The sequence below is a fragment of the Ornithodoros turicata genome, chromosome 10, assembly GCF_037126465.1.
Source record: "Ornithodoros turicata isolate Travis chromosome 10, ASM3712646v1, whole genome shotgun sequence".
Taxonomy (NCBI): Eukaryota; Metazoa; Arthropoda; class Arachnida; order Ixodida; family Argasidae; genus Ornithodoros; species Ornithodoros turicata.
The window spans coordinates 28,731,435-28,757,978 of NC_088210.1; the positions used below are offsets into that span (position 1 = coordinate 28,731,435).

General features: G+C 44.0%; 2 protein-coding genes and 1 non-coding gene across 3 annotated transcripts in view; 2 read left to right on the plus strand and 1 right to left on the minus strand.

Annotated features, from left to right (window-relative positions):
• Positions 1-26,544, minus strand: part of LOC135369705 (phospholipid scramblase 3-like) — an 87,520-nt gene that overhangs the window by 26,111 nt on the left and 34,865 nt on the right. The window contains exon 2 of the mRNA XM_064603221.1: positions 12,756-12,799. The gene's annotated coding sequence lies outside the window, so the exon portion shown is untranslated. The remainder of the gene's footprint in view (positions 1-12,755; positions 12,800-26,544) is intronic.
• On the plus strand, positions 3,678-3,749 carry Trnas-gga (transfer RNA serine (anticodon GGA)). The gene has a single exon. It is a non-coding gene; the product is annotated as a tRNA-Ser (tRNA).
• The window catches only part of LOC135369703 (uncharacterized), a 46,111-nt gene continuing 37,041 nt past the window's right edge, over positions 17,475-26,544 (plus strand). Inside the window, exons 1-3 of the mRNA XM_064603219.1 lie at positions 17,475-17,739; positions 19,376-19,630; positions 20,529-20,694. Of these exons, the coding sequence (XP_064459289.1) occupies positions 17,699-17,739; positions 19,376-19,630; positions 20,529-20,694 (462 nt within the window). The 5' untranslated portion in view covers positions 17,475-17,698. The remainder of the gene's footprint in view (positions 17,740-19,375; positions 19,631-20,528; positions 20,695-26,544) is intronic.

Consider the following 26,544-nt stretch of genomic DNA (forward strand, 5'->3'; position numbering starts at 1 on the left):
ATTGGTTCGCAAAATCACATGATCCCCCGCGTGACCTCTACCCCCTGAGCCCGAAGCTATACCGAGCATAGGGGCCTGCCGTGATGTCACAGCAGCGTTATTAATTAATTAATAGTAGCGTTTATCGCACGATTAGTAATAGTATATAAAAAAGGAAGGACGCAGAATGCGAGATCTTGGGGGCTCGCTTGCACGAGCGTTGCGTTGCGTTGCGTGCTATGCGCCACTGCGGAGGAAGACGAAGAAGAAGAATTCTTCAGCCCTGTCCTCGGTAGCTTCAGCAGCGCTCTACGCACAAGCGGCGTTGAGGGTCGTAGTGCGTGCTCCAAGCTACTGAGAATGCCACTGAGGAATTTCCCTAACCTCCAGCGCAACTGGGGCTCAGAACACGTGGAATTCGTTTGTCTCTTTCTTTTCTAGTTGGCACTGTGCGCGGAAGAATTGACCTGGTTCGTTGGTGACGTGTTTCTCGAGGGGATCGTGCGTCTCTGGCCGACTTCACGGGCAACTGTGATGACACTTGCCTCCCAGCGTCCGAGAAATCCAGGAAAAACATCCAGACAGCCCAGCCGGTGGCAGGACTCGCTTCCGGGTCACCTCTCACTGATGAAAGCATTATGAGCACCGAATGCTGTTTTGTCTAGCGTCCCTGTTGGTGTTGCCAGCCTTCAGCTATTCAGTCTCGTCTTGGTGCTACAACACCTTTTCCAGGCAGATTCCAGCTTTTATGCTCCAGCGTTGAAACTGTTGCCACGTCGCAACTCTTAGAGACGCAGAAGCGTCGTTCTCGCTTCGCTTCACAAGAAAATTGCCATTTGAAAAAAAAAAAGAAAAAAGAGAAAAGAAAAAGGCCTTCTTCCGCTTCGCTTCCGCATTCAATTGTTATATCCGGGTTTCGACTCCGACGACGATGCCGTAAAACCCGACCGGAGTTCCAGATTTCGAAATTGTTCAGCCTTCCTTGCCGCCACTAAGCTAGTCTCCGATAGTTGCGCGAGATACGAGGCACCTACCACAATGAAATCGTTGTCGAGGAAAGGCAGCCGCGTAAAGTGACGCGAACACTTGGGAAACTGATTTCTATAGCGGCATTTCTTCGTAGAATATTGATTGGTTCCTTGCGGATTTTTATATATATATATATATATATATATTTCTTTTCTTTTTTTAATGTGTGCCACAGTTCATTCTGTGGCTGTCAATTGGAGGTCGTCCAATTCTTGTCTCTCGGATATGTTCGGTGCCTTTTTGAACTTGTGGAACAATCCGGAAGGCTGTTCTGCAAGACATTCCCGCCCTGTCCTGGAAGTCGTATAGAAACTCATCGTTCGAACTTACTTTCTCTCAAACTCGATTTTTCGTGACTGGCTCCCGCTGGTGCACATTAGGATCGGTGTGGCAGCGAACTTTCACAGTGAGCAACGCATTCCGAGAGCTTTCGGTTGTTTACGGACGTCTTGTAGACCACACGTTTGCTTCAGTACGCTTTAGTCGCACACCATGGCTTCTGCTATCAGACCTTTGTTTTCCTATGCTACTCATCCACCTGGGTATACTTCTACTGTTCGGTTGACGGCATCACTCATCCCCACTCCATTTCCCATATGACTGTTGGGACACACCGCAGCTCTTGCGGTGAAACACAGCATAGTGGGGAACGCAGTAGAGAACCATAGACGTTCCCTGACTCTCTATCAACCCCGATCAATCAGAGCCCAGCGGGTTGAGTGGTGGAGGAATACGTTTTACGGATGTGCGACTCACGCGGAAGCTGAAACGCGTTCCATCAACAAGAGCGCACTGGTTCCGGGAGTGAGCGGCATATCCCACAAGTGGTTCACGTTGAAGGACGACTTATGCCTTCTACGTGGGGCGACGCAGAAAAAAATCCTTTTGAGAACTTCACCAAATGACCATCCATCACGGAGTCTGTAAATCGGATACAGCAGATGTTCCTATACTGTCACATAGTGATGTTGCTCTTGATACAGAGTGTTGTACGCGTGAAGCCAACGCTATCGTCTGAAGCCAATATAGAGTTCTAATACATCGTACGCACAGGCGGTAGCGTACGTAAACAGATACCGTTGGTGGTTCTTTGCACTGCGCGAAGCTCTCTTTCTGTTACGGGCGTGCGTACACTATTAAAAATGAACTTCATCGACTAGCACGCTCCTGGCCAATCATCATCTCGAGTGATATCGTTATCTTCCCTGATTTGTCGAAAACGGTAGGCGTACGCCTTTTTTTGTGACAATCATGAACAGCATAAGTGTCACAAAAAAGGAGCACGCGTCTCGTTTTCAACAAATCAGGGAAGATAACGGGATCATTCGAGATTATGGTTGGCTAGGAGCGTGCTATGCGGTGAAGTTCATTTTTAGGAGTGTAGAACCAGCAACGCTATCGCTTACGTACGCTAAGGCGATAGCGTACCATGCACTAAGAGACCCTATTCACTCTTAGAAATGAACTTCACCGCATAGCACGCTCCAAGACAACCATCACCTCGAATGATATCGTTATCTGCCGTAATTTGCTGAAAACGGGAGGCGTACGCCTTTTTTGTGACACTTATGCAGTTCATAACTGTCACAAAAAAGGCGTACGCCCCCCGTTTTCAACAAATCTGGGCAGATAACGATATCATTCGAGAAGATCTTTGGCTAGGAGCGTGCTATGAGGTGAAGTTCATTTTTAAGAGTGTTGGTGTTCTCCTAAGATTTTGTCGTCACGTTACCAAGACCTGAATCGTAAAAGAAAAACTAACGCGGTACACATGTTCACGGTTACTTAAACCTCTCTAGTATCATCACGAATTTGTTGTCGCTGTCAGATGGCGCTTTGAAGCTGCACATTTCGCTAAGGCCCATAAGCTTCCACACTCTCGTGTTTCGCACCTTTCTTACTGGTCTTTGCATATATAATGAGGTATGATAATGCACCGTGCATGCGTAATAGGAGTCCTAGTATAAGATAGGCGGATTAAGGCTGATGTGCCGAGCTGCGGAGTATAACGAGGAGTGTTTTCGGTGGAATTTAATCTGCTTAAATTGTTTGTGCACGAAACAAGTTTCGAGAAGAAGCCGTTTTTGTAAATTGTTGGGGAAGCGACTTTAATACAAAGCAGTCGCGGGATTATTAAGAGCTCTCTTCCTTAAAATGCAGCAGACCTGCATGGCCAGTAATGAGTAATTAATTACAATTATGTAATAAATTTTTCTTTCGTTGCTGTTCGCCAGTCCGCACTTTTAACTGCGAGGTACAGTTTGTTCGTGAAAAAAAAAATCTGTAGTTGATCATATTTTTGTATTGGATAAGTGTGTTACACAATTCAAATTTCTGTTCGTCGTACAGTGTACTGCATATAACTTACGCTTCATACATATGCGTGGTTGTTAGGTACATGTGCTGGTAGCTATAAGTTAGAAAGTGTCACCCATTTCGCTGCGTTTATGAGAAAGACAGCTCTTACACACAAGCATAGGACGAGCGCTGTGAAGCAACATAAACAGCGACGTAAACAACGAGATTTGGCCGAGGCAGACCAACAATTAGGGACGACACAGACAAGTAAGCCTCAAACGCCCAGAAATTAACGAAATGCAAACAACTCAGGGAAAAGAGGTGCTGACGCCAGGAATCGTACTTGAGAGGCGCTCAAAGGGAAACGGCGTGCTGGTGTGGTGTAGCGGTTAGCATATCTGACCGGAAATCAGAAGACCCAGGTTCGATTCCTGGCGTCAGCACTTCTTTTCCCTGAGTTGTAAACAGCGACACCCTACAGAATAGCTCGAAAACACAATTTACGTACACAAGCATATAGAGTTACGTACTTAGTAACTATACCTTTACATTCGCATATCCATATAGTAAACATACAAGTCTCACTGAACAAACTATATAGGAAATATGACGTTACTAATATATCCGTTCTCGAAACACACACACACAAAATACTGCTTCTTCTACTGTGCGATGCCATACGACTACTATATTTTAAGTCTACGTATTACCGTGCTTTTAAGAAAAATTTGATTGTGAAAACCGAGAAAGACCTCGCTTGTTTCTGAATGGAATAAAAGATGAAGAAGAAGATGAAAGAATACCGCCGAGACGGCGCTTTTTTTTAATTCCTTTCCTTTCCTTCCCCAACCCCATAGCTTCCCTTTTCCTATATCTCCTTTTATTCCCACTCAGTATTTACATAGTTACGCAAATGAAGGACCAGACAGCTATAGTATATGCACTCGAAAAAAAAAACAAAAAAAACTCCACGGCTTCATCAAGGGCTCGCATCTCTCTCTCTCTCTCTTTCTTGCTTCTTGCTCTCTCTCTCTCTCTCTTTTTTTTGCGAGAAGTCTAAACCGAAATGCAGTATAGCGAGACGAACGTTGCGGAGTTTTTGTTTTCTGAATAAAGCGACTCGCAAATACGAGAAACAACTATCACGCCGTCGGGCTGACTTTTCGCGCGGCAAAGGAACTGCCGTTTTTATATGTTCGGTAAGAAGAAAAATAAACGATGAAGGCAACTAAACGAGGACCGAAAACAGTATGAAACCCACGTGTGATGTGAATGGCACGGGAAAAATCTTATTGGATCGCTCGTAATGAGAGAGGAGGGCGAAAGGAAAGGTAAGCCAAGGTGAGAGCGAAAAAGGGGATCAATACGCTGTGACCGTTGGGAGGTTGCGAGCAGAATCATCTGAGATCTTTGCCGGCGAGGGAACGAGAACTACGTGCAGCGCCCTCCGGGGTTCCCGATATATATCTCAAAGTGGAATTAGTCAAGCGACGTAGATCTTCTGCTCCGGTAAGTCTCGTTCCACATAAATGACAACAAGAGAGAGAGAGAGGGATATTATATGGATGTTGTACCGTGAGCGATGTCCACAGAGGGGTGGAAAAGTTAGGCAGGCAACGTGGGATAGGTATGCGGGGTGTCCCAGAAAACGTGTCATTTGAATTATAATTTTATTTTAAAAATCTACTTTACCTATAGAATCACGCGGCCAACGGCATTTGTTCTTACTAGGTTTTTGTCACCTCGAATGTAATTTAACTCAAGTTCTATTATGTCAATTTTTACGAAGTGGACTCGAAAATTTGCCAAGTCAAATGTCGATTTTTTTATTCAAGTGCATGATAATTGTCAAGGGTATTGAGAAGCTATCCCGCGAGAAAAAAATAGCCGAACATAACGCTTTTGGAAGCACCCAGAGCCTGCGCTCGACGACTTTTTGAGCGTCGTCGTTCTCAGTCCGACGAAAGGAGGTTGCTAAACCCAGCCCACAGAGGGATAGTAGAAAAAGCGACAGTTCTTGAAATTGGGAGTGGGATGGCATGATCCCAGCGGAAGCCGGATGCGATAAGCCATGCCTGTCTTATCCCTTTCCACTATCCCTGTGTGGGCTGTGTTTAGCTCACCTTTTTTCGTCGGACTGACAACGAGGGCGCGCAAAAAGTCGTCCAGCGATAGGCTATGGATGCTCCGGAAAGCCGTGATGTTAGGCTATTTTCCCCGATGGGATAGCTCCCCGATATCCGTATCAATTATTACGAACTTGAGTAAATCCGGCACGCGCTTCACTTTACTTGGCAAATGTTCGAGTTCAGTTCGTAAAAATTCACATAATAAAACATAGATGACATTCACATCAGGAGGTGGCAGACAGCTAGTAAGAACAAATGCCGTTGACCGCATGATTCTATGTGGCGTAGTTTTTTTTATTATAATTCAATGACACGTTTTCTGGGATACGCTGCACTCTTAGAAATGAACTTCACCGCATAGCACGCTCCTAGCCAACCATTATCTCGAATGATATCGTTATCTGCCGTGATTTGTTGAAAACGGGAGGCGTACGCCTTTTTTGTGACAATTATGAACAGCATAAGTGTCACAAAAAAGGCGTACGCCTCCCGTTTTCAACAAATCAGGGCAGATAACGATATCATTCGAGATGATGGTTGGCTAGGAGCCTGCTGTGCGGTGAAATTTATTTTTAAGAGTGTGTATGTAGCCTGCTGTTGTTCGTCCTGTCGCACGGCAAATTAAACGGCATTCCCAGCGTATGGCATCCGTTTGTATTGGATCGAGCTACACGAAGAAGAAGAAGATTGCCATGATGCGCCACTCTCGATGATTAAGACATACGAGGCCATACCTATATACAGGTACATTCATTATATATTTTTAACTTTACTTTTCGAGCTTCTCTACTAGCGGTCACGGGCTTGCGGCATACGGTGTGTCAATAGCAAGGGCGCGGGGGTCGACTGGAAACGAGGGCAGTTCTCTGAAAGCAGTGTAAAAAGTTATAAAATTCATTACAAAAATATTCGAGCACAACTTTTCATTCGTTGAACATAGCAGGAGCAGGCAAGCTAGCTGGTGTTGAATTGATATTAACATTGCCTTGAGTTTGACGGGAAAACACAGGACGAACACAGGACGAGATAAACAGATAAAGTCACGAACCAGCAATGAAGCTTTAATACAAAAAGGCCAAGGGCGTGTCATACGTGTTTAATCTCTGCTAATGGTTTATCGTTGTTGTTTTTCCTACCTCCCTACTGACGAGGATACGCAGTCGCTGCGAGAGAGAAAAGCGAATGAGCTTCTCGAACTCGTTCTCGTACAATGCCATTTGGTTTTACCTTGTGACACCGAATGAATGTCATTCAAGGCGAATGTCATTCGCTGGGAATAACATCCAATTTGCCTTAATTCAATTCGCCGCCTTAATTCACTTTGCCACGCCTGGATATTGGTGATCGGGTGTACTGGAACGTGCGTAAAGTTGCAAACAAAGGTACATAAACAAGCATTTTCTTCTCCAATACGCATTTTTCTTCGTTGACATGGGATCGGTACGGTATGGTATGGTACGGTATGGAGGTAGTCCACCGTCAAGTACATCGGCGGGGAAGCACGCAGTAGCCCGTTTGAGGTACACTGGTTTATCCCTTCTTTCTTCTTGATGTATGGGCTCCTGCCTCTTAGGTTCCTGTGGCCGTCGACTGCGTAGGTTGATTGTTGTTTTCCAATAAACTTTTACATTCACGTTCTTATCGTTTCATCATTACATTAGAAGCACAACTTTGTTCCAGGCTCGAGAAAATGCCTTGACGAGCACCTGTACTTGCACAGCAGTGACACACCCGTTCGACCGTTCAACCGACTTTAACAGTCGAACTTTTTCACCAGCATTTCAGTTCTCTCCGGAGTGTTCAGATAACTGCTTGAAGCTGCCAGCTGGTACTTGACCTTCATGAACTGCAAATTTTAGGCTTGTTTGCCCGTGACAATGATTTTACAGATTTCAATGTCACTTCGTGTGAAACTGCATCGAACGTTTTAATGATCATTTCTTCTCTGAGTTATGATTTTACTAATTTGCCTTTAGATCATACGCTTTCACACAGGATGACGAAATGTAGCCGACTCAGTTGTGGCAAGAGAACTGAAGAGGCGCGAAGCGACCAAAGTGATATCAGACGCGTTTCCAGGAGTGGGCTTATGTACGCGTAGTAATATGAATGAACAGCAGCAACAAATACATGGTGATGATTCGAGGAGAGCGATGTACAGACGTTTGCTTCATATAAGATAAAATAGCATAGACACATCCAACTGGTGCAGTCTAAAAGCACACTCTTAAAACAGAACTTCACTGCATAGCACGCTCTGCGCCAACCATGGCCAAGAGCGATAGGGTTATCGCTTCTGAATTCGAAGAGAGAGGGGGGCGTACGCCTTCTTGTGCCAGTTATAATATACCCAAATTGACGTAAAAAGGCGTACGTCCCCATTCCGTCCTCGAATCAGAAGCGACAACCCTATCATTTGCGGCAATGGTTGGCGCAAAGCGTGCTATGCGGTGAAGCTCTGTTTTTAGAGCGTAAGTGTCCCAAAAAGGTGTACTCCTCCCGTTTTTGACGAAAGCTCGCGTCGGCTCTTTCCTGTGTACTAACGTCTACTTAACCTTCGACAGATGTAGCCGCACGGACTCTGTACCTCTTGCACGAGTTAAATTTACCAGTTTCGGCGAGACGCTGGCTGTATCAAACGGAACAACTCTGTCGATGGCTGCCTCTGCTATTGCCCACACTCTAAGAAAAAAAAGGTGTGAAAAGGTGGTAACGTCTATAGTTACCACCTAGGTCAACATAGCGTCTGATAAAGGGTGTAACAGGGTGGCAAAAGCAATTATCATACACCCAAATTGCTACAAAAAGGCGTACGTCCCCGTCTCGCTCACCGAATCAGAAGCGGTAACCCTATCATTCGTGGCAGAGAGTGTGAGGTAGCAGGTAGAACTTTGCAACCTTTTAGGCGCAACATATGCGGCAACTATTACCTCCTAAAAGGTGTTACCGCTCCACCCTTTTTTTCTGAGAGTGCACCGTTTTCCTTCCCGACACTATAGATACAAATAATAAAAAAAGAAGAAAGTACATGAGCCAGATGGGTTACCTATCTCTGGCACAAAAAAGTTCCCTTGACTTGGCAAAATTTCGAGTTGAATTCAGAGAATTCAACTTTCTGCGAAAGAAAGCTATATAGTTCCCGTATAGCATTAACTCATGGCAAAAGTTCCCCGAAAGTATAATACCGTTGACCCCAATCTTTTCTCGGCAATAAAATTAGTTCGCAAGAACTTACACCACGCTATGCATGTCATTTCCGTTCCCTGTGTCAGGTCGCGCTTTATTGCCCGTACTGCGCTTTGAATTACATTAGCTTAGAGTGTAAATGCATTCATCTGAATTTTTGGCTCGAATGCTTTATAACTTCGCCAAAAATGTATTCTCTGAACTGCATTCATAAAATAACGCATCGCAGGTTGACTGAGTTAGAGTGGAGAAGATAGGAACGGTAAAGGTCAAAGGATGCCTGGAAGCGGTATACTGATATTAAGGAAGGCAGAACTGTATAGACGGTCTTTCCGGAGGACGACTGCGAACCTCCTCGGCATTCATTTTAGAACTTGATTTAGACAACTTTAAACGTGAACCCCTCCTAATTGGATCTACAGCTCAAATTAATCAATACGGAGTCCTCCGCGAGGAAATATCGACATCCTTGTAATGAGGAAAGTAAATTTGTCGTACGCACGAATTTGCACTTCGCTAAACGATCGGCAGGTCATAGGACATGGGGAAATATTTGCCGTGCCTTTTCGTTGTCACCTTGCATAAAAAGTCTGAAGCATACATGCATCACTGATGATTCAGTTTCGCAACATATGTAAGCAATCAAGCAACACGGGAAAGAATGTGTATGGGGGAGGGTCTCGCCTAAAGATTTATTAATATCTGTATAAGATAACCCGTTATAATCTATATCCTGGCCAATTACATTGTTAGCTCGGTGCTGCGCATGTAATCAGTAACAAAAACGACGGCTATGAAGGGTGCAACAGGTTGGTATAGTAGGCTTACATGTACACTCTTAGAAGTGAACTTCACCGCATAGCACGCTCCTAGCCAAGCATCATCTCGAATGATATAGTTATCTGTCCTGATTTTGTTGGAACCGGGAAGCGTACGCCTTTTTTGTGACAATTATGAACAGCATAAGTGTCACAAAAAAGGCGTACGCCTCCCGTTTTCAACAAATAAGGGCAGATAACTATATCATTCGAGATAATGGTTGGCTAGGAGCGTGCTATGCGGTGAAGTTCATTTTTAAAAGTGTATGCCAGAATTAGTTCCCAAGATAACAAAAAAAAAGGCAATGTGTGTTTGTGCAATGATTGGCCTTCACCGCATAGCACGCTCGTTGCCAGTACCATTCTGAGTAACATCGTTCTGCTCCCTGATTGGTTAAAAAGCACACCTGGTCAAAACACAGGTACGCCTTTTTGTGACAATTCACATGACTGCATAAGTGTCACAAAAATGGCGTACGCCCTGCGCTTTCCACAAATCAGGGGTGATAACGGTATCATTCTGTTCAATGGTTGCCTTCACCGCATAGACCGCTCTTTGCCCGAATAACATCGTTATGAACCCTGATTGGTTAAAAACCACACAAGGTACGCCTTTTTGTGATACTTAACATAACTGCATAAGTGTCACATATTGGGTAACGCCAAGCGCTTTCCACAAATCATTCTGTGCAATGGTGCACTCTTAGAAATGAACTTCACCTCATAGCACGCTTCTAGCCAACCGTAATCTCGCATGATATCGTTATCTTCCCCGATTTGCTGAAAACGGGAGGCGCATGCCTTTTTTGTGACAAATATGAACAGCATAAGTGTCACAAAATAGGCTTCGCCCCACGTTTTCAACAAATCAGGGACGAGAACGTTGTCATTCGGAATGTTGGTTGGCTAGGAGCGTGCTATGTTTTGAAACTCATTTTTAAGAGTGTGGGCCCTCAGCGTGCTATGCGGCGAAGCTCCGTTTTAAGAGCGCACCCTAAAAACTAAGCTTCACCAGATAGCATTCTGCTAGCCAACCATCATACCGAACGACAACGTTCTCTCCCTTGATATGAAGAAAACGGGAGGAGGAGGGGGGGGGGGGCGTACGCCATTTTTGTTGCAATTCTGAACTGCATAAAGGCACAGAAATGGCGTACGCCCCCCAGTTTTTAGCAAATTAAGGGAGAGAACGTTGTCATTCGGGGTGATCATTGACTAGCAGAAGCAATTTTGCGGTGAAGTTCAGTTTTAAAACCTTCGTTTTCTCTCTTTTTTTTTTTTTTTTTGCTGTAGCCGTGACAATGCCCACCTTGAGTGCGGCCAACAACGGCAAGCTACTTCGACCCCCCCCCCCCCCCTCAGTTTTAAAAGTGCGCATCTTCTATTACACGAGAGGCGGAGACCAGACATGGACACAGCCTACTGTGCGAACAGTTCCTTTTTCCCTCTCCCTTTCGTGACCTACATTGTTTTCACGGTGACTGACATAAATTACTTAGGGAGTTCAACGTAGTATGTGCTCGACTACATTCTCGCAGCAAAGCAGCGTCGACCCTCTCACGCCAGCGAGACATGCGTTTCAAACCCAATTACGTGTCACTTTCCTTCCGCTGTTGAAAGCTAAAATTGCTTTTGCAGTGCACCCAACGAAAGCACTAACTGCCTGCTAGCGTCCGCGTAGTAAAAGGGGTTACATAAAGGGGCGTCCGTATGGGTCCTCTGCGAGTTGAAAGAGATATAACGGCAATTTTGCTCGCGGCCGTTATCAGTAGCAGTTGTTTCGAAGAGCTAGCTCACCGTAAGCCTGCCAAGTGCAGAAACTGTGAAGCTCCGAGTTTCGTCCTTTCTCTCTCTCTCTCTCTCTCTCTCTCTATATATATATATATATATATATATATATATATATGACGTAACAACGAAGAGACCGAACTCACGCTCGTTCACGAGCAGGGTTATTCATTAAACTGATATTGCTCGGGACGGATGTTCCATCAGTGTTCATCACATAAATATATATATATAGACAAACACAGATCAGCGGCGAGCTCATATGTACAGCGGAAAACAGTAATAGTTCCGTGTGCGTTTAGGAAAAGCCTGAAAAGAGCGACATTTCATGCTGAGGAGGAGCACTCCTTTTTGTGACACTTATGCAGAAATATTAAGTGCAACAAAAAGGCGTAAATCAAAAAGTGATAGAGGTACACTCCTAGAAATGAACTTCACCGCATAGCACGCTCTTAGCCAACCATCATCTCGAATGATATCATTATACCTGCCTTGATTTGTTGAAAACGGGAGGCGTACGCCTCTCGTTTTCAACAAATCAGGCCAGATAACAATATCATTCGAGATGATGGTTGGCTAGGAGCGTGCTATGCGGTGAAGTTCATTTTTAAGAGCGTATCACCCTGTACAGTGGTTAGCCTTCAGCGCGCTACGTAGTGAAGCTTTGTTTTGAGAGTGTGCCTAAAAATACGCTCTCTAGTGATGACTGTTGAGTGATGATGCAGGGATGCTATTATCAGCGGCAGCCGCTATACTCTAAAAACAGAACTTCACCACATCGCACGGTGAAGGCCAACCACCGCACTGAACGATGCCTTTATATCACTCCCAATTTGTGGAAAGCGCAGGGCATACGCCTTTTTTGAACTGCATAAGTGCTTCAAAAAGGCGTACGCCTCCCGTTTTCCCGTTTTTAACCATTCAGGGGGCAGGATGATGTCATTCGGGATGGTGATAGGCTAGGAGCGTGCTATGCGGTGAAGTTCATTTCTAAGAACGCACTTCAGCTATTTAAAAAAATATAAAAAATGTAGAACGAAAAAAAAAAAAGAGTCAGTGGCATACAGCCTGTAAAGTGTGATTTTCCCGCAGTGCGCAGCTGCCGTGCGATGAAGTATGAATGTAAACATCCGCAAAAAGGAGGTTGGTCGCGGAATGTCCGCGAAGCGATCGAGACGAGGTAACACTTGAAACTCGACACTTACCCTTCTAACACTTTCATTAAGCCAAGAATATTAGGCGGCGGATGTAAAACTTAACTGTCTTACATTGCCGTGAGCATTTCACAAATTTTGAACGAAATCGCAGCCGATGTTGGACAAAGTGTACTCATGCTCGAGGAATTCCGGCCGCACTAGTGCTAAACGCCCAACGCTCGTGTAACGCGGTGTGGTGGACAGTGCTCCAGCTTGCTTCAAGAATGCAATGTAATATCAAACCGCGAATATTTCCCAGTCAGGTCTGCGATACTAAATTACCCGACGAGAAGAACGGATTCATTACGGAAGAATTCAAAGTTTAGACATACCAAGAACTCGTATTGTTCCGTCAGCCGTCGTGCAGGCCTGGCATCTGAAAAGTAGAGATAATATTTGAAGGACGCGTGGTACTGATTGAAAGTTCTTCGTCCGCGAGCGGAGTGAAGAAGCAGGAACGCATATTACTTCCAAGAGCTATTTAGCTGAAAATACTGGCTCTTAAAAATCGAGATTAGGGATACGTTAAAACGCAGAGCATGTGAAAAGCGTATGCTTCGCATGGAATCTTTGAATCGTTAAGCATTTCTCAAATGATAATAGCCATTTACCGATATCACCGAGGCCTCTTTTTTCTTTTCTTTCTTTTTTTTTTGTAATTTTCAGGATGAATAGTGGCTTTGTAGTGTTTGGGAAGGCTTTACATAAATTTCAATTGTGTTGGATCATAAGACATATTCGTAATAAATACGCAGGTCAAAGGATGTGCGGCTCAGTGTGATGCACTGGGTCATCAAGCACTTGAATCAGTCCCCAGAATAGTTCTCTCGAACTTTATCCCAATTAGCAGTTGCATTCAATACACATCGCCTTGCTTGTTTAGCATTAAGAACGATTTCTCGTACAAAGAGTGTACTACATTACGCAAGAGCTCTATACGTCGGTATACAAGCACAACGCTATACACCGCGACAGTTCTGTAATGTTATCGGCAAGAAAAACGTTCGAGTATGACTGCTGATTGGCACAACGCAGCGTACAACGACATAGCTTCATTGCATAACACGCTCCTAGCAAATTCACGAACTCGAGTGATGTTCTTCTGTCCCACATTTTGTTGAAATCAGTGAAACTTAGGCTGTCGCATTCATTATCACAAAAACGCGCACGCCTCCACAAATTCAGGAATGACAGCGGTACCATACTTGTGCAATGATCGTTGTCCAGCGTGTCGTGCGGTGAGGTTGTGTTACAAAAGTGCATTAGAGCATGCCGCAGCGTCGAAATGCATTACGAGCCGATAAAAAGAAAAATAAATGCGTAAGATGTTGGGCACAACTCTGACCTTTCCTCCCCTCATGAATACCCTACACACACACAAAAAAAAAAAAAACTCGATGTCTTTTACAAGCCCGCCCAAAGCCAATCAGTCTTAATTAGGTCCTCGGAATGTCACAAAAAAGCAGCTACAAACCGAAACAGGAATATCTGAATTGCAAAGTACGCCGGGCACTTTCCTAGTGATTACCACCAACCAGCGCCGCAGTCATTGCGAAAGACCAAGCCTAAAAGAAAACCGAAGGAAAAAAACAACAAAAACGAGCAATCGTCGGGGAGCCAATCTAAAGAAGGCCCCCCCTCTACCTATCACATGGTAGCGGTTGAAACTTGGCAGTCCGTTTTCTTTCCCTCAATTGGAGACATCCCCAGTATTGGCACTCTCAGACCCACAGTCTCGAAGCGATTGCGAGCCTTAGATTGGGCTTTGATCGTCGCGCTTCCCAGTTTGGGGAACAAAAGGGCCGCAATTAGTTTCTATCTACGCGCCTATTTTCCCTGTTCTATACCCCTTCGGAAAACAAAGTGCCGGAGAAAGCAAATGAAATGTCAATTTCCTCGCTTCGCGGCGGCAAAGATAAATTTCGGCGTCACACAAAGACCGTATTGCGTCATGTCTGAGGGAACGTTTTTCTTTACTTTACTACTTTTATTGTTCTGGGATACGCAGTAAATAGAGCGAAAGCTCGATTAAAGCTCGCGCAATATACGTGAGCAAACAAAGCGTGATTGCTCGATACGGTGCACCGGAACGACAAACAGAATGCTTAACGACGTGCGTATTTAGGCATGATACCGTCATCTTCGCTCCAAGTCTTTCCCCTGATTTTTTTAGTTAATTACTACTACTACTACCGTCGTCTTCGCTGAATGAAGGGATGCAACGATTTATTCTAACTAGTGCGGAAGAGTAAAGTAGTGGTAGTAACACCGTTAAGCCTCAAGACGCTCAATTCGCATATTTCGATTAAGAAAGAGCGGCTCATGAATAGGCAGTTGAGCTCAAATCCACACTTCACTGTCGAGTCCTCTGGACTTTTTGTCCCTCCTCCCATTCACGAAAGTGATAGATAAATTATTATTGTTATTGTTATTATTAGTATTACTTTTCTATTTCCAGAGATCCCGTTGATAAATAACCTATCGCACAATGCATTTCCATTGTAGAGGGGGAAAAATTTTCCCTTCGTACCAAATACTTGTAGTTGAATTAATTAGAAAGCTAATTCTGAGACTAAAGTCGTGCACTATGGTTTACTTGTTTAGGATTTGTTAATTATTTATTTAATGTCACACAAATATTTTGCTAACTCGTTGAAGACTCGTCTACAAGAGTGACTGTTCGAGCATTCAGCTCTTGCTTTTCACTACACACTCTTAAAAATGAACTTGACCGCATAGCACGTTCCTAGCAAACCACCATCATTTATGATATCGTTATCTGCCCTGATTTGTTGAAAATGGGAGGCGTACGCCTCCCGTTTTCAACAAATCAGGGCAGATAACGATATCATTCGAGATTATGGTTGGCTAGGAGCGTGCTATGCGGTGAAGTTCATTTTTAAGAGTGCAGCGTGCTATGCGGTGAATTTCTGTTTTTTGAGTGGCAGAAATATGTTTCTATATTATACGACGACAAAACGCGCACAATAAGTGGAGGCAGGTGTTGGAACACCATCGGACACACACACGATCACTTCGTTTAATTCGTACAGCGAATATTCGCACATCTTTAATTATCGCTCCCACTAGGCGTAAATTAACTATACCGTTTATGTAACCACCCTTTACAAGAATCAAAAGAGAAGCACAGCATTTCTGACCCCCGCCCAGAAACCAGAAAACAGCGTGTCAGCCCCGGGGCAACAGTCTCGACTCATATGATATGAGAAAATTTGTTGCCCGGGAAAGCGAATGTGTTATGCCAGGTCCTTCCAATTTGCAGCAGCGACACTGTCGGATTCAATCTCGTTTCGAGGTGCAAGGGAGAGGGGGAAACGATGCACGCTCATCAAGGGGAGAAGGGTAAAATGTCTCTAGGGTTAGGGAGGAAACCGGAGCTTCGGTTGGAGGTCTTGTGGTAATTGAACAAACGTGGAAACGCTCCTTCCGGCTTGTTCAGGGACACAAGTGGGCTTCTACGTGCCCAGCGTGCGGAGCCAATAGACGACTAAGTGCTTTCTGTGGTACATCTCGTGAGTTTGCGCGGGATGATCTGCGGATTAGAGGCTTGAAGGATTACAAGGGGAGACTTGAAACACTGGCGTTGGGGATTAGCGACTGGGATGTCGGCTTGTGCGCGGGATATTTTACTGCGTAAGAATTTCTCTCGCAGACATTTGAAGCGGCTACACGTCGGTAATTTCTGCTACTGACACGAATAACTCCCGAGGCGCTAACGGTTCAATACGAGTGTTTTCAGAATATTTTCCGCAATCGTTCTCGCAGTAATTAAAGTAACATTCTTTGTTTCTTCTTTTTATATAGGTTTATCCATATGCCCGCGCAGCAGCACAGGCGTCTTTGAAACAGGTCCCTTCTGACCCTGATAGTGTGCAGCGAGCAGAACTTTGCGGGTTCATGAAGATGACTTCTAATCCCCGTTCAATATGAATCAATTACAGATGGGACGAATCCAAATTTTTTTCGAATCCATTCGAATCCAATCCATCCGAATCCGAATCCAAATCCGAATCCGAGGAAGGTTGTACGAATCCACGAATCTTATGAATCTCGAATCTTTCGAATCCTTTCTTTAAAAAGAGTTTAAAAAGCCAGTAAAAAAACACACACACACTTCTAGTGAAAAGTGTTTTGAAGCAGAATATGATGCCTTTGTTTAACGAAAAACAAATTAAATAATGCTTCAGTTCGAGGAGAAAATATACCCCCGTATAGTTCTGCTTAAACGTAATTTATTTAACATGTTGTTCATCGACTACACACCGTAAACGAGAAAAGCTTGAGGAAAACAAGCTGATCCGGGCTCTTCAAAATGCCTCCAGTGTGACCTAACTTCACATCCTACACTCTAAGAAAAAAAAGGAGTACTTTTACTCCTTTTGGGGAGTAAATGCATTGCCAGAAAATAGTCCCTTTCGGGAGTAAATGCACGGGAGTAAATGAATGTCGCAGAGTGGAGACTGCATGCATTTCACGCGCTGTTGTAAGAGTCCCAAGTACATAATTCGTTTGCATGCATGGAAATACTTTGAAGCAAACCGTCAACCGTGATATATCGAGTGATATAAAATCTTGCGCCATACATAGGGCACAATTTGCGAAGAACGATGCGCTAACTGTTTCTTACTCTGTGCGGCTGGGAAATTGCTACGTTGGCTGAGTTATACAGCCTTATGCCGTTCAAATTGACCAAGGGCACATATTTACGTATAGACTGTTGCATTCAGGAGGTCATTCGCGAAGTTCATGACAATTTGCAGTCCTGGGGAGTAAATGTCGGGTTAGGAGACTAAAATGGGGAGTAATTGCAGTCCAGGGGAGTAGAAGCTGAAGTACTCCCCGTTTTACTCCTTTTTTTTTCTTAGAGTGTAGGGCACTACATTTATTTAGCGTTCAACGGTATACGCGGACACCATCATGCGTTATTTATTTCTAGCAGTCTGATAACATTCCAACGCGTATGCCTCCGCGTGTCGTTCGCGTATCTTAAGCGTAAACATCGCTGACACAGATAGCGGCGAGTCCACTCTAACGATAAGGCTGTCTCATATTGTCCCATGTTTCCACGTCAGTTGTAACTCGATTGTATAACTCATCCAACGGGAGCCTGTCCCGCACTCTGCATTCTGCAACGCGGGTTCCGAGAAGATGCAGCTAAGCTTGTGCGTTGTGCCGTGTACCTGGTATACAGTTGCGTTATGATTCCATCTGGCCTGTAACTTACTGTCAGTTGCGTCGCCACTGTGCCAGTGTTATGAGACGCCACTCACGATGTTACCCAACATCTGGATGCCTGTAAGCAATCCCTTTCTGACACACTTAATTCTTCATTGGTTGTATCGTTCTTCGTTGCGGGAGAATCGTGTTTTTTTTCCAATACCGGAACGGTATTGTCGAAAACGTGTTTCATGTAATATGTGAGGCGTCATAGCAGTGATGTTAATAACGTTGTAAAAAGAAGGCGAGCTAGTAACTTATTGTAATGTCGTCCTCTTCTTTTTAATCCTCCCTTTCTTTTTACAGGAACTTAAACCCGCCAAAGACCGTTAAGGGGACTTTTCGGTTTTAAGTTCATATTACTTAGGGGCTCCAGGTCAGGTGACGCTCCAAGTAGTGGGTGTGATGACTGTGGCTGTATCCAGACTGCGTGGCAAAGCCATGTGAACCACTGATTACTCTCGTATGTTTGCAGCTCGGTGCATGCGATCATATACAGTATTTGAGTAAAAACATGTGCTCAACATAATGAGGCTGCCACTTTGGTCTGTGGAAAGGATCTGTACTAAAACTACCGGTCTACTCTGGATCGAAGACCGTCTTCACTGCTTCATATCCAACGTACTACGTTCTTTAACTACATGGATATACTCGCGGGAAGTTATATTCGCAACTTTTGGGGCAACGTGAAGAACACGTAAAAATGCCGTTCTACAACATGCAGCAGAAACCTCAGCACTAATGTCATGCGTGACAGAGCCAGACAACGAGACTAATTTTGAGCCTTTCATGTGCCTGGCCACTGCGCTCGCAATGTTCGGTTCAACATTCGATTCAAAGTCAGTAGCAAACGAGCATCATCAAGTGACACAGAAATTAAAAAGAGAAATACTAGAGGTAGCTCCAGATTATTACGTGGTCCAGCCAATCGTATCAGTGCAGTGTGTAAGCTTAACCACAGCTGTGTTAGAGGGTCTGTATCGTCGTGATTGCTTTATTTTATGCTTCGTCGGACCTGAGTTCTTTCCTTATCGCGTAACAGAGCAGCTCCACAAGCACGTTTGGTTCGTCCTTAATGGGAGTCTTCTGGAGTGTCTATACCGTCCGCTTCTCAGCTAACGAAGGTGTCGAAGTAAGCGGCCGAATTGATTGATCGCAGTTGAAAAAAAAATATTCTGAAATTATTATTAAAAAATTATAAAATGATATTACATAAAAATTATAAAATATAAAATTATTGAAAATAGTTATTAGAAATTATTATTCAAGCGGCTGGATTCTTCGCTCTGCACCCGTATTGGTCTCAGTAAAGAATAATCATGTAAGCTCAGCTAAATGGAAACGAAGACGACAAAGTGTTGCCAAGATCTGTTAAATAAATAATTGGGAGCAGATTTACAAGTAAAGTGGTAAGATCTGTTGATCGCTCATAGGTCGGCACTCTTCAACAAATTCATTCAAAATCACATCGCCCTTGGCTTTACAATAAACTCCTCAAAATTGAGGTCCTTCTGTTACGTCAGCATCATAAAGGTCATTGAACATAACAGATGCAGTTACCAACATTGTTGATCTACAACGTAAAAGAACTGCACCGTGGAAGTTTGTGTATCATTCTGTGAATCTAACGTGCGCAATCCATAGTGTGGTACACTCTGCCAGACTTTCAGCTATAACACTTTTTCTTTCTCATTTTTTTCTTGTTTCCTACCAGAGCTGACCTTTTCCCAGGCCATGTCTGGCAGCCCCTTTCGTCTGGTGTCATGGGCCTGAGGTTCCGTCGAATTCGTCGTATGTCGAGCGGGCCCGAAGAAGTGACAAACCCGGAGCCTCAACTCCAAGGCTCCTCAAATAAAGAGGAAGAAGAGGAAGCCACAGATTACCTACCCGAGTTGAACAGACCGACAAAACCGCTCCCACTGAGAGACGGCTTTCTCTATGTTCTCTCTGGTGACAACTTATGGTTCAGGTAGGCGTTTCACTTGTTGACGATGCTATATGCAAACTACATATTTTATATACTTCTACGCGATCCGTACGCCTCCCGTTTTCAATCAATCAGGGGGCAGAACGGTGCCATTCGGGATGGTGATTGGCTAAGAGCGTGCTATGTGGTGAAGGGCACCGGGACGCGGGAGGCACCTGGGGTCGAATCCCGGTGCCGGCTGTGCTGCCCGGGTTTTTTCCTGGGATTTCCTCAGACGCTTCCCCCCCCCCCCAAGACATGTCCGCACAGTTCCCTTAGAAGTCGGCCCAAGCCGCACAGTCCCCCAGGGCGTCAGTCGTGACGTTGCCCACCTCTGTGAGGCCGACAATGGCGAGCCCTTTCACCACCACCACCACTACCACCACCACCACCACCCACCCACCTCTGTTTTCAGAGTGAATTATACACTCCCGAAGCACAACTTCACCGCATAGCAAGATGAAGGTCAACCATTGTACAGAGTGACACCTCTATCACTCTTGATTTGACTGTCATGACATGACTCTCGACTATCCTTGGTTTGATGTGTACAGTGAAAATTAATCAATCAATCACGCTGCGCGGTAGTTGAGTAAATAAATGAAAGGAATTGGAACAAAAAGAAGTAACGAGGTACGAAAAACAGTTGTGGCGCAAATTACTTCCCCCCTCGTATATTAGATACCAGATAGCAGTCATTATTTTCCAAGGTTCCTCTCTTTTCTGGCAATTCCTTTTTCAAATCCTTCATCGATACCACTCGCGTTAAATCGCTACACCATTTTCCTCGTAAAGCTACTACCAATTAAAACTATACGACAACTACTGCAACTGCCAAAGACCAATTGTGTGCACGATTACTCGGCTAAGCTTCTCATAATCTTGATCTGTTTGTGTGCAGGCTTTACGTGGCCCTCTACCAGAAGCAACTGGATGCGTACTACGACGTCTCCGATAAGATACCGGTGATAAGCATCAGCCTCCCTGGATGCGAAGTGCGCGTGTTGGATCAGGTTAAGGGATCCGGACCAAACGAGGAGTTTTATCCCATAGACCTCGTCAAAAAGGTAAATCCCGAAAAGGCTTTCCTTTGTCTCTTCAGTCTCAAGTGTACCGGGTATACAATTTACGAGAAAAAGAAGTAATTTTTGTCCATTTGGGGACTAGATGGATAGACGTGTAGGACTATTTGTAGTGGTGGGTACTAAATTTCAGAGTCCGGGGACTGAGGTGGGGAACTGTGATTGCAATCTAGGGACTATAGAAGATAGGATTACTCTCCAACTATCATCAATAACCTGTTGCTGCTGTTGTTGCTCTCGAATTTATTTATTTATTTTTAGCACCTGTCAGAAACAAATCGAATTTGACGCAACTGTCTCTAATACAGCTGCAACGCGGGCTGTCTTCAATGCTAATTGAAACCACTCGCCATTGAACATGCGCGTAGCGCCACCTAGCTTTTAATGTGTCAACCTGTCGGAGGGCAGTGTATCCAATGCCCCGACAGGTTGATACATTACACGCTAGACGGCTCTACTCGCATGTTCAATGTTGTAGGGATCCTACAGGGTCGCGTATATATGCATCCTAGTTCAACGGCAAGTGGTTTCAGTTATCATTGAAGGCTCAATGGCTATTGGCTTAAACGGTCATTAAAGACTGTCCGTGTAACAGGGGCAGTAGTGCACCGATGCTGCGGCTTTCATAAGTATCTTATCATTAGATGTGAACTCCACAAGATGTGATTTGTAACAAGCACTCAAAATGTGTTTGCAATTTTTCTTTCTCATTTCCTATCGAATGTGTTTATGCACTCTAAGGGAAAAGAGAGTATAGTTTTAGGCCTTCTTGGAGACTACACTCTAAAAACATAGCTTCACGGCATAGCAGGGGGGGGGGGGGGGCGTACGCTTCTTTGCGTCAATTATGCGCACCCCCCAAAAGAAAATGCGCACGCCCCCTCTCTCTTCGAATCAGAAGAGATGGCCCTATAATTTCTTGCAATGGTTAGCGCAAAGCGTGTTATGCGGTGAAGCTCTGTTTCAGAGCGTAGAAGCACGGACGCAACCCTTAGTCCCTTTCGGGACTAAATACTTCGAAAGTTTATGCGAGGTATGGGCGCTGTTTCCTGTGCGAGGGAGTAAGTTTCAGTGTCTGGGGACTAACATGGAGAGTAACTGCAATCTTCGGTACTAAAGATTGTACTAAGTGGTCCCCAAATTTGCTCATTTTGTTCTTGGAGTGTTTGTCCGTGTCATCTGCCGATGACCAGGATGGAGAGCAAACAAAATGACAATGCTACATAGGCGAAAGCCCGCGACAAGACGACACAAGTAGACACAGGAACAAAAAAAAAACACTACTGAGAATCATAACCAACCTACACAATACGGTCTAAAGTTTCATTCAAATCGCAGGAAAAAATGAGCTGGAAATAACAGCACATTGGTGATTCAGCTCAGGCCGACAAAAACATCACGGCGGTCAAAGTCAAAACAAAAGTCAACATAACATGAGCTTCACAGAGTCTGACCACCAGGCCAGAGCTCCAATGAAAATAAACATGACGAACGGGGCAGGAAACTTTCTCCGGCTTAGAAACTCTTCCCTCACAAATAAAAAAAAAAGTGCGGCAAATGGGAAAAGCCAGCTGCCGATGTTGTGAGCAAAGGCAGGGTTCTCGTTAACAACGACGGGGGATCACATGAGCCTACTGCAAGAAAATTTTATTGGGGCTGTCTCTGTTGGGGTTGTGTCGGTAATTTAATTCGGTGTAACATTTAATTTAATTGAACTAACTTTATATTGTTAGCTAAGCTCGTGAATTAATAATTATTAATAATTAACATTTTACGAAAGTTGCATTAATTTATCCCTACGCCAAACAATGTACAAATGACATGCCCTAAATGCCCTCAACATAAACGATGGCAGATACATAAATTCTAGATAAAAGTCAGTAATGTTAGTCACGTGACTAAATGAATCTTCGGCCAAGTTTCCGCAGGGCACGTCTTCACGTGTTGTTGGCAAATTTGCGAAGTTTACGGACTGTTCACAGCGCCATAGAGATTAAATTTCATGGTTGGGGAACTAAAGAGAGGAATAACTGCACGAAAAATGCGTAATGAGGCTAAATTTTCATTCTGGGCCTTAGGAACTTCCCTACATTGCTTAAATGGCGACAGAGAGAGAGAGAGAGAAAAAAAAATCACATTTCCTGCGTTCGCTTTTGTGATCGCGCACACAATATTGTGCCTCAAGCAGGAACTGTAAGAGGTTCATTAAATACTATAAAAGTATGTCTAAATTGGGTACATCCAACAATATTTTGCCTTCGTTCAGCCGCGCAATTCTTTGTCAGCTATGGATAAACGAGAATACTCGCTAATATTTCTAAATTCATGCTATAGGTGCAATGTGTAACATAGTCACATATCCGGCACATAACACATATCAGGGTTGTGAGGGAACTCCGTTGTCGTATACTCTTAAAAATGAGTTTCACCACATAGCACGCTCCTAGACAACCATCATCCCGAACGACACTTGATTTGTTGAAAACGGGAGGCGGAGCCTATTTTGCGCCATTATGCACGTGCATAATAGTACAGAATAAGCTCCACCTCCCGTTTTCAACAAATCAGGGGCGAGAACGTTATCATTCGGGATGATGGTTGGCTAGGAGCGTGCTACGTGATGAAACTCATTTTTATTTATTTATTTTATTTATTTATTTATTTATTTATTTTCGAATACTGTTAGTCCCAAGTGGGATTTTATCCGCACAATTTAATCCGGATTGTTTAGAGATTTTGTCCAGATGCGAGGTGAAAGACGTCATACGGAAAACTCCCGCTTTATTGTACTGTAGAGTTGGATGTTTACAAAAGCCCAGGTACGTGCAACATTATCTTCTAACTTTTTTAAACTTTGTAGCTTTTTAACTCGACTTTTGGAACTTTTCATATTAGCTTTTTTCTCGTTTTCTTTTACTTCTGCCCATTCAGGGAGAGCTTCCAGGAGGCATTGTAACTAATCCAGGCGTGTAGAGTCTACACCATTCACCCACGCAAGCATGAGGCTCTACCTTTCGGCAAACAATGGAATCTCATTCAATGTTATTGGGATAGGCAGTTTCATAAACCGAAACTATGAGAGGTCACCCGAAATCGAGAAGAACAGCAAAACGCATTGTTTTTACTCTCTGTCACATTTCTAAGCTTGTCAATATCCTCCAAAAATATCAGGGTTTTATTCAAAAAAAGCCCGCTGGAGAGGATCTTTTTAGAAGTATATTCGGATTTTGTTTTTTCCCAACCCCGCTTTTAATTCGTAGTTGCCCGGTCTGGTATTTACGCTGTCTTTGTTTAACGTAAGCGTGCCGTCGCATATGTGTTTCGGCTGCTGCTTATAAAAGTCTTACTATTTCAAGGAGAGAGGGATATGCGTTGAATGCGAATGCAGTTTCGCGTATGCCGTTTGCTTATTTGCGTTTTCTTACTGAAAAGGAGGACTGCATTCAATTAACTGGTTTCAATACCGCCGGGATTCCATTTCAGTTCAGCCGACTACTTCTTGTTATTATGTGTCGTCGACAATTCAACCGCACTTCGTTTAATTAAATTGAATACGGCATAAACTCTGTCCACTGAGTCGGCTTTTAGCGAGGTTGCAATCGAGCGGTCATTAGTTTTAGAGTAACACGAGAACAATGACTAATGGTGGAATGTGAACCAAACACAGCCATTGCTATTTCAGTTTGGGCTTTATCTCGTTGTCTTATATTATTATTACTTTTCTTTGTATATGCCCTCGAAGTTGTTTCAGTTTGAAAAAGAGAGACAGACATAAACCCACAAGGCAAGGCGATATATTCTCTCAGCATATATTTAATGGAAACGGAGGAGGACCGCACACAGGCGCAGTGTGACATAAAAGGGAAAGAAAACTCTTAGTAGCACATCCGCGCGCATACGCAACGCGTCCTCAAGGTCCAATTAATTTCCATCTCCAGAGACCCGTCGTTCATTCTCCCCCCCCCCTTTATGTAGCACGCGCTTATTGGAAAGGACGAGCTCTATATAGGACACACGGGGCCGTCTTTCACTTGAGCGGAAGGTATATGGTCGAACCCCCTTTGTGACACCAGTTCTCGTCCGCCCGTCGTGCCCATTCAACGTCATGCACTTAGCATAGTCGATTTACGGCGTTCAGCGCTCCTGAACGGCCGTTCAATCCGTGCATGCTCTGGCACCTCCAAAAGTATGGACTTCTGTGTCAGTATTTTTGCCTCCTGAGGGTATGAGGTCAGTATATACTACGCGAGAAAGGAACTAAATTGTCGCGGACTGCTTTCCCTCCAATCTTATGACAATCCTTTCCGTGACTTTTGTAGTAAGGGGTATGTTCAAGATCTAGTAGATGACCGTGGTATTTTGGTTCTTGAAAATCGAAGGGGGGTACGCGAAAGACATTTGAGGATCTACCAGCAAGACAACTCAGTCCACTACCGGGACTCATGACGGAATTCGCATGGATTCCGAAGCATTATACCTTGTAAATACAACGTAAACAACGCGAATTAGCCGAGGCAGGCTACATTTTATAGATAAACACGAAAAAACGACTTTAATGCGAGACTATATATGGGGAGTTTCATCACCAGGGGCGATACTCTACCCCATATTGCTGGTGGGGATGTGGGGGATGAAATAACGAGCCCCTTCACAATAAGGAACACGAACAAACACGAATAAGTGGACACAAGGTTCGATTCCTGGAGTCAGGAAACCTTTTTCCTGAGCTATTTGATTTCATTATACCGTGTTGTGTGTGTTTATTTTGTTTTTGCTTTTGTTGTTGTTGTTGCTGTAGTGTCAGAGTATTTCATCCATTAAACACGCCTTGTCCCGGCATTTGGACTGTTTTTTAAAACTTTTACATGGTTAGTGTTTGTTTTTAAATCACCAACTAGGTTCCATCACTCTTAAAAATGAACTTCACCGCATAGCACGCTCCAAGCCTACCATCATCGCGAATGATATCGTTATCTGCCCTGATTTGCTGAAAACGGGAGGCGTACGCCTTTTCTGTGACAATTATGAACAGCATAAGTGTCACAAAAAGGCGTACGCCTCCCGTTTTCAACAAATCAGGGCAGATAACGGTATCATTCGAGATTATGGTTGGCTAGGAGCGTGCTATGCGGTGAAGTTCATTTTTAAGAGTGCAGTTTATCGCATGTATACACGTTATTTACTTATCGCTATGTCTGGCTATTTCGTTCGATTTGGTGACGCATAAAATTCTACCTAAGCCAGTTTCTACACCGTTCTCTCGTTTCTCTGTATCACTTTTGGAATGCGCTCTTATTTTTGTCTGTGTGCTATACGTAGCTCCGATAATAGCAGCCATATGAAGGATATTGTCGGCCGTTGACTGTTGTGGCATCCGGTTGACAGATTAGGCTCTTCCACATAGCTGAAAGTCGATATACTGCATGCCACTCCGTGTCACTCAATATATTAAACATAACGTGGCGCGTACCTTTGACATTTAAACGAGTAGTTTGCATCCATTATGCATTACCCGCACTCGGTGGATCATCCGAAGGCTCAAAAGTTATGCCGCCGGTTTCCTGCGAGTTAATTTAGTTTGACCATAAAATTGACTAGCTGAACTAAAATAAAATAAAATAAAACTAAATATATAAATAACTAATAACTAAACAACTAGTGTAGATCAAACTTAAAAACTTCTATTCATTTCGTGAAACCGTATATTCGTGAAACCTAGAGGGATATAGGTTTCACTCTGTACACTCTTAAAAATGAACTTCACCGCATAGCACGGTCTTAGCCAACCATCATCTCGAATGATACCGTTATCTGCCCTGATTCGTTGAAAACGGG